At 50.7% G+C, this 8,748-nt stretch overlaps 1 protein-coding gene across 1 annotated transcript; it reads left to right on the plus strand.

The window, feature by feature from the left end:
• The first annotated feature begins 1,236 nt into the window (after positions 1–1,236).
• On the plus strand, positions 1,237–6,320 carry FATE1 (fetal and adult testis expressed 1). The gene is made up of 5 exons (XM_074323327.1): positions 1,237–1,543; positions 2,526–2,740; positions 4,377–4,483; positions 4,888–4,966; positions 5,765–6,320. Exons 1-5 carry the CDS (start codon positions 1,438–1,440, stop codon positions 5,894–5,896), a joined length of 639 nt encoding a protein of 212 aa, XP_074179428.1. The 5' UTR covers positions 1,237–1,437; the 3' UTR covers positions 5,897–6,320.
• Positions 6,321–8,748: the final 2,428 nt, after the last annotated feature.

Here is an 8,748-nt window from a genome sequence, read left to right on the forward strand (position 1 = left end):
AGCTCTGTTCCAGAGAGCTTGGTCCCAGAGTGGGACAGGTGGGGTCAGGGAGGGGGCCAGGCAGACTAGATCATACCACCCTCTCTAAGCAAGTCCGGCCCCCTCCCTTTCCTCTCCCTTGCCCTTTCCTTCCCCCTTTCCTCCTTCCCTCCCCCACTTTGTCTTTTCCTCCCCGGGCCCCAGCTGTGCTTGGTTCCTTTTACAAATATCCTTCTTCTCCTCCTCCCCCCCTCCCCCGCCCCTCGGGACTGTCCCAAGAGCTGAGGGATAACAACCGCTGACTGATACAACCTTTGGTGGTCATATCAGTCAGGGTTCCCCAGAGAAAAGGAACCGACAGGATGGATGTATGTATGTACAAGTATATACATATGATGTGTATAGAGACTGACTTTAAGGAATTGGCTCATGCCATTGTAGGGCTAAACAAGGCCAACATTTGCAAGGCAGGCCAGCAGGCTGGATGGAATCTTAGGCAGGGGTCGATACTGCAGTCTCAATGTAGAATTTCTTCTATGGGAAACCCTAGTGTTTGCTCTTAAGGCCTTCCAACTGATTGGATGAGGCCCACCCACATCCAGGGTTAGTATTCTTCTTAACTTAAAGTCCACTGATTGTAGATGTTAACCACAGCTATAAAACACCTTCATAGAAATACTCAGACTAGTGTTTCATTGAATAATTGAAGTCTATAGGTTAGCCAAGTGTCCATATGAACCTCACAGTGGTCTAACCCGCGGGGAAGCTAAGAGAGAATTCGGACTTACATGAGGGAGTACAGGGCCTGGGAACACTGGGGACTCTAGCGGCTGGAGGCAGGTCCTTCCTCTCTGGCATTTCCCTCCTTTGGTTCTCATGGTTCCTGCCCAGGCTGACCCAGGGCATCCAAAGGCTATCTCTCCCGTGGGGGAACTCAGGACTGGGAGAGACAGGATATACTCTGCAGAGGACACCTTTGGAGGGATCCCGTGGCAGGGGTTATTAGCCAGAGTTGGATTTGCAGAAGCTACGACAGGCTTGGGATCTAACTCTGCTTTGGCTACTGACTGACTTGGGTCGTGTGCCAGTCCCTACCTCTCTCTAGAAATGATGGAGGGTGGACCCCACCTGCCCGCCCCCCACCCCCATAGGGCCAAATCAGGTGATCCGAGAGCCAGGGCAGTTCTCACAGGACAAAGTTTTGAGCCTTATCTCTTCTCCTATGTTGCTTACAGAGTAGCAGAGGAGAAGGCCGTGAATGTAGCCAACAAGATACAGCAGGAACAGAAGGTGCTGGTCCAAGGTTTGCACCCAATTGGGAGTATGGCTCCACCCCCATGTCAGGATATATCTTCCCTGAGTCCCTACCCCTGGAAGAGCTGATTCTCCAAGTACTTCTTCTCTGTCCTGCTTCGTGTGCATCCTTGGCCGTAGCTTACAAGTGAACAAGTAGTTGCAATGGCAGAAAGCCCCTCTAACATCACGCAGGAGATGGAAATATCCATGGCCGAAGAGCTGGCTCCTGAAAGCCATGGGCAACGTCAAGAGCACCTGATGATAGATGGTGAGGATCCCCTGAAAAGTCCCTACCCTTGGGTGTCTGCACTTGTGTGTGTGTGTTGGAGACATGTGTGTGGCTGGGCAGTCATATGTATGCATGTTTCTGTTTGCATGGATGTGTGGCTATGTGTGATTGCGTCTTGGCGTGCATATATATGTATTTCTGGCTTGAGTGACAGGGAGTTCGGGGAAAGGGATTGATGTGAGCATTTTGCAGCCCATGACGGAGGAGGAGGATGGGACCAACATGTGTGGTCCCTTGCTTTCCCCTTCGTCCAAGCCACCACTGTGTCTGTTTATTGCAAAACATTCAGAGGGCTCAGTTTATAAGATCAATCAGATCAATCTGTCTCCTAACCCTCCAATGCCTTCTCCTGCCCTTTAGAGTGAAATCCAAACTTCTTACCATGATCTATAAAATGTGATCAAGGTCACCTACTCAACATATTTCATGCTGTGACCCACTCCACACTGCATTAGTGTTTGTCCTTATAACACCTCAAGACTGGTTCTTCCTCACAGCCCTTGTGCTAGCTGTTCCTTCTGCCAGGAATACCCTTTCCCTATATTTTCCATGGCTGGATTCTTCCTCGTTCAGGTCTCTACCTCAATGTTGTTTCTGACTTTTCTAGAAGTAGCCCCTTCCTTCTGTCATGTGCCCTGCTTTTATCATTTTGGAAGCATGTGTCTCTTGATCTGAATCTACACTGGTATACACACAGACAGTCAGTTTCTTGATTGCTCCAATTTTGCCTCTTGGTCATTGCTCTGTCCAGTAACTTTCTTAGCCCAGAGCTTGGCCCTCAGTAATTACTTGCTATACTTTTGAACAGATGAAGAAACTGAGGCCTGGGATTAGCCAGTGGACTGCAGTGAATGGATGTTGAGTGACTCCTAAGAAGTTTGGGGACCCAACATCTTTCTGGTGTGTCCTGTGCCCAGGAAGCCTCTTTGGGTATTCCTAGGGCCTTTGTTTTTCTTCCCAGAAATATTAGAGCGTGCATACTCGTCCCTGGGGGCCTCTCAGCGACGACAGAATTTGAATTCAAAGGCTGCTGGCTCCGCTGCAAGCCAGATGATTTGGAATATGACTGGCACCTGGCCCAAGAAAGTGGTACTTTATGGGGCCTTTGCTATGTGGTGGTTGGGTTGCGGTTGGGAGTACCACTATAGGGGTTACAGCCTGACAATGTCAGGTGGAGCAGGGTGAGATGTTGACTTGGGGGAGGAGGAAAAAGGCAAATGAGGGTAAGGACATCCAGCAAGAGGTCAGAGTCATACTTTGGTAGGCTGGGAGTTCAACCTTGGGAGTTCAGAATGCCTGAAGTGCATATTGCTTGGGGAGTACATATATACTTTACTCTGCAAAGCTCTAGTGTGTGTGAAATGACATTTTCCTTTATTAAAAAATAAATCAGTATATATATTGTTATGTCTATATAGCTAAATATATCTATATTTCTCTATATATCTATATTTGATATATTACATATAAATATATTTCTACATATAAATATATAATAGAGAAATATAAACATATTTAAATAAAAAAATATATATTTCAGGGCTGGAACAAGAGTAAGGCAAATGAGGTTCCTATGCTTTCTGGCTGTTAGGAAATCCAGTCAATTGAATCTAACCATTTTGTTACCAATCCTTTAAGCTACATTCATCATGAGTGAAGGAATGTTCTAGAAAAAAATGGTGGTCATATTGTTGCAAAGGATACTGGGAAAAGTCAGATAATTTGGAGAGGAGGAGGACCTGTCTGTTCTAAGGAATCACATGAGTCCAGTAACTCTGAATCAGATTATGGCAGATTATGTTAGCTACATTCAGCGTGGCTGAGGGCAAATTTTAGAAGAATGGTTGTTACACTCTTGCAAAGGTTACTGGGAAAAGGCAACAAGGTTGGTGAATGGGGGACCTGACTGTTCTAGGGAATGGGTCAAGATAAATGCTGAAATGATTCCTTCCACTCCGAATAAATAAAGAGAAAAAGGGTTCCCAGGTCAATGACCTCCTGAGAATGAAAATAAGCCAGAAATATTGAATTGGCTTCTTGTGTCCAAATGATGAAGCCAAATCAATCTTCTCCAGCAAGTCAGACTCCAGCAAGCCACTCATGCCCCTAAGACTGAGGTGGTGGTGGTGGTGGTGATAGATTAACCTCTGGATTAATTAAAGTTACCTGTTAAGACCAGAGGAGTACACTTAAAAAAAAAAACACAGTCATTATATTAACCTTAGATATAAATTTAGACATTTAAAATTAGGAAATTTAATTATTTACCAGTTCTATTTATTTATCAATTACTTTTTTAGATAAAAAAAATAATGGAACTGTTACTGCCTTTGAAAGAACCACAGGTTTTGTTATCAGGGTAATACTGGCCTCATAAAATGAGTTAGGGAGCATTGTTTCTTCTTCAATTTTTTGGAAGAGTTTGAGCAGGACAGGTATTAGATCCTCTTTGAAGGTTTGATAGAATTCACTAGTGAAACCATCTGCTACTTACCCGTTGTGTGACTTGGGCAAGTTATTTGACCTCTCTGTGTCTCCGTTTTCCCATCTTTTAAAATGGGGTGATAGTAATACATGTTTCAAACAAAGGGTCATGATGAGATTTAATGACTTGATATTGGTAAAGGGATGAATGATCCCTGGAATGTGGTAGGTCTGTGTTAAAGAAGCCTTTTGTGAAATATCTCATCTTGCACTGGAAACCATGTGACTCCTGGGGGGCAGAGGTGGGCCTTTGGTCCTGGACAAAGCGTGGGGCAGCCCCTCAGCTGGGGCTGAGCAGGCTACTGTGACTGACTGTCCCTTTCCTTAGGGGACCCAGCTGCAGATACCCATAATGTCGAGTGAACCAAGCCATGAGGATGTCCAATGCCCGGAGGATCCTGGCAGCTTCCAAGGCACGAAAGTCCAGTATGAGTGGTAAGATGGATCCCAGAAACTGTGCGACAGGAAAGGAAGAGCTCTTTAGGCAGGGACCAGGGTGGGCCAGCGGGGCTGGTAAGCAGACTGTCTAGGCAGAACTTGGGAGCAGTTGGCTATGCTTGGAGAGTTGGGGACCTGCTCCCTCCTCACCACAGCCCTTGAGCCTCCTGGCCCCTTCCCATTTGAGCCCTCCGAGTGTTCTGCAGCTGGGCTGGGCTGGCTTGCAGCCCTCAGGCCCCAGGACCTACTTACCAAGGAAGGGAATGACTGGAGCCTGACAGACACTGTCCAAGGAATCTCCTGTCCGTACCCACTTGCCCTCCTGGCTTTCCTGTGCTTCCTGCCAGGCTTGGCCTGAGACAACCAGCTGCTCCGACCCACTGTCTTTTCTTATTTTCCAGCAACCCGGAGGCAGATTTGATTGCAGAGATTGGCCTGGAAGAGCTCACTGGACTGGAAATGGAAGTCATGAGAAGGCAGGCGAGTGTCTACTGTGCCAGGGACCCACTTGGAGCGTGGAAGCAGAATCATGGTGTCTTGGTGTGGGTGGGCCTTGACAGTGATGGGGCTGCCCGCCTGGAGGTTGTGCAGGCATTTCAGTCACCTTACCCGCTAGCAGCAGAGGTGAGGTCAGGCTCCCCTCCCCTTCCTACAAGTCCCTGTGGCTCTGGAGTCCCATCTTGCTGCTCAGTCTTAGCCTGTCTTTCGGGAGACATGGAAAGGAAATAGGAGAAGAGAAAAGAAGGACATAGAAGGAATGTAGGAATATGGAGAAGTCTGCAGAGGGTATGGAGCTCAGAGGTCTGAGAGAGGCATCTCAGACCAACCCCAGATCTTCTCAGGCAGAGAGCACAGCAGCCTTGGGCATGGGTGGGGAGGGCCATTGGCCTGGTGGCCCTCTCTGGCCCCCTGTGTGTCACCCCATCCTGGGGCCCTCACTCCCGTGCTGCTGCTTCCCCCATGCCAGTACACCCCAGCATTGAAATGTTCGTTCCTGCTCACTCTGCACAGCTGGGAAGGGCTGGCTTCTTCCAGACAACTTGATGCACACTGAGAAGGGGGCAAGGCAGCTGAGCCTGCCAACACAGGCAGCCTGGCCCACCCCACACCCCAGCCCCCTGGTCTCAGTGCTCTGCCTGCTTCTTACCAGGAGGCACTTTGGCCTCCCAAAATGCAGCAAAGGCTCTTCCTGTTCGAACTTCATACATTTCCTACTGGCAGGGTGCGGGCTTCCCCAGAACAGCCTTGCTCACCAGCCTTCTCTTGGTCTCTCTGCAGATGCACATGATAACGGAGCGTCTGTGTGCCCTGGAGAACCAGGTCACCGCCTGGCGCTACAAAGGAGTTGTGTTCTTTACCGTGCTGGTGTCAGCCTGCGCACTCAACCTGTGGCAGTGGCTGCGCCACTAATGCTTCACACGGCACGCTGCCACCAGAGCCCTCTCTTCCTTCCCCTTCTTCCCTTCTCTCCCTGGGCCACCTCTGCCCATCCTCCTTCAGTTTCCCAGCAGCTCCCAGCAGTGGCAAGGCCATTTTCCAACTCTGGGGGAGACCCTAACTGCTGGGAGGTAAAGCAGGTATGCCCTTTGGAAGGTCTGACTGGGCTGAGATGCAGCCCCTTTGGAGGGCGAGGAGGGAGGCATCTGGTCTCCCCAGTAACACCAGTGGCAGACACTTCCTGCCTGCCCGTCAGGGCTCCACGGTGACCCTCTCGTCCCTTCTGTTCCATCCTATGTGGCAGGGGCTTGGCTACATGTTCTCAACTTTCTTCTACATTGTGTACAGGGCTCTGCGTAGAGAAAATGCTCAATAAAAGTTTAGTGATAGCAGCAAACCCTGGTGGCTGAGCTTCTTGTATCCAGGGCTCATGTGGGGCCCTGGTTCCCCTTCTCACCCTCTCTCGCACTGTCCCCAGCCCAAGCAGGGGCCTCCTTAGGGGCAGGGCTTGTAAGGTCCTTCCTGTTGGACTCAGAACAGCGAGTACCTGCCAAGAAGTGCTTCTGCAGCAGCTTGTCCTGGCCAGGCGTAGCAGGGACTCAATCAGAGGAAATCTCCTGGAAGGGACCAGAAAACTTTCCATTTCCCCAGGAAGAAATTGAGTCCCAGAGAACCAGAGAAGGCAAACATGGCTCCGGGGTTGTCCAGCAAGACCGGGTCAGGGCTGAGTCTGGGACGTGTTCTCCTGAGTCCCTCCTACAGGCTTGCTGGGGATGAGGCTCTGACTCATCTCTGGAGGCTGGATGGGAGGTCACACAGTGGGGCTTTGAACCCCATGTCCGCAGCTCTGTGAAGCTCACCTCAGACAGGGCGGATTGCTAGGTAGAGCAGTAGGGATAGATATGCTGGGCTGCAGGAAGCCTTTGGTGCCCCTTTCCCTGGGACCAAGGGATACATTCATGTCTCTTGGGGGGCAGGGGTCCAGAACATTCTCTTTGGCTTTAGTGGCTAACCAGACCATCTCTAATCCCCCAAAGTTGTTATGACTTCTTCATCTGTAAAGATGAGAGAGTGTGTTAGTCATGAAATATAAAATAAACATGATCGTGGGGTGGGGCAAGGGGGTGGTGAGGGAGCGTGAGAGAAGGAGGGTGGAGGGAAGGAGACGGAGAAACTTGAGTCTTCAAGCCTGCTCTGCCCCTGCCGCACTCCTCCCTGGTCCTCTGTGGCTCCCGTACAATGAGGGGGTTCCTCCACCTCTGATTCTCTGGGGCCTGCAATACTTCTGAGAGCCAAGAAGTCTGAGAAGAACCTGGAGCCTCTCTGCTCCCTTCAAATGGGCCCTGGCACCCCAGGAATCACTAGAGGGCTAGGAGGAAAGTTGGGGGACCTCCTTGCTGGTCACACCCCCACTCCCCGTAGTCTCAGGACAGGCCCAAGGTGCAGGGACTAATTAAAGAGAGCAGCTCACCATTCAGGTTCAGTGAGGGGCAGCATGCATGGCTTCCTGCCATCAGCCCCCACCCCCACCCCCACCCCCTGCCTTTGATGACATCGAAGGCAAGCCACGCAGACTGGAGTGGCCTGGAGCTAAGGATGGCAGGAGGCCTGTCCTCAAGTGGCCCTCCTAAGGCTGCTCCATTCTTCTGTTCCAGCCAGAAAGCTAAGAGGAAGAGGAGGCTGCTTGGGGGCAGGGCAAGACCTGCCTTTGGGACATGACTGTGCGTGAGCAGACACAAACCTGTTTGCAGAAAAAGTCTGCTTGAAAATATGTTGTGAAACAAAGGTTCACCCTTGGGAGCAATTTAGCCGAGATGCAAACAAACAGTGTGGCGGCCCCTTGGAGAAACACCGCCTGAGCTGGGGGAGCGACAGCAGAGCCCTTCATTGGGCCCTGACTGTCCCTCCACTCACCCTGAGGTGTGAATGCTTGGCTATTCCTAGCGTGGCCTGCTTGCTCCATCTCCAGGGGCCTCCAGAGGGAAGTGGGAGCCAGAGCTGCCCCATGCTGGCCTCCATGTCAGCCTGGGAGACAGGCAGTGGACCCTCTGCAGGGTTCTGTGAGGGGTCCTAGTGTGGGGGCTGGCACCTCCTGACTGACCCTCTAGCTATTATCTGTCTGGGACATCTGCCTCCTTGATGCTATTTCCTTGCCAAGATCCATGGCCTTGCCCAAGCCCTCCAGCATGAGGCCAACCCTCTCCCAAGAAGCCTGGAACTTCCCCATGGATAAGTGCAGGGGGAGGGCGGCACTCATTTATAGTTGGACGTGAGGGAAAGGGATCTTCTGTAGCATGTTGTTTATTGCTCCTCCATGAAAATTCCGATGGTTTGCCTAGGTTTGGTATTAGAGGGGTACACATCCAGTCCCCCCACTGGATCATGAGCTGCCAGAGGGCAGGGGCTAGCTTCCATTGCCTTCCAGATCTGTGGCACCCAGCAGAAGTAAATGGCTGGCCATAAGGCCTCCGACCAGGCTCCCCAGAGACCAATTCTGGCCTGATTGCTTCCTGAAGGGACAGCTGGCTTTGTTTGGTCATACAGGCCTGACTTTTAGGGCATGCCCTCTCTGGAAAATCCCTCTACATAAGTCAGCCCATTCTGACCACTACGTTCTCTGGTGCCCCGACTATGTGCCAGCACGTTGCATTTTAAAAATATTGAATTACACAAATCCTGCTTGATGATATCTTCCTCCTGAAAAATGCCAACATTACAGGTGTAGCTAACAAAGCCCCTTGTCTCTCAATATCAAGCCCCCCCCACCCCAGAGCTAACTCCTGTGCTTGGCTTGGGGTGCATCCTTGCCAACTCTCGCTGTCACG

The sequence above is a fragment of the Rhinolophus sinicus genome, chromosome X, assembly GCF_036562045.2.
Source record: "Rhinolophus sinicus isolate RSC01 chromosome X, ASM3656204v1, whole genome shotgun sequence".
NCBI lineage: Eukaryota > Metazoa > Chordata > Mammalia > Chiroptera > Rhinolophidae > Rhinolophus > Rhinolophus sinicus.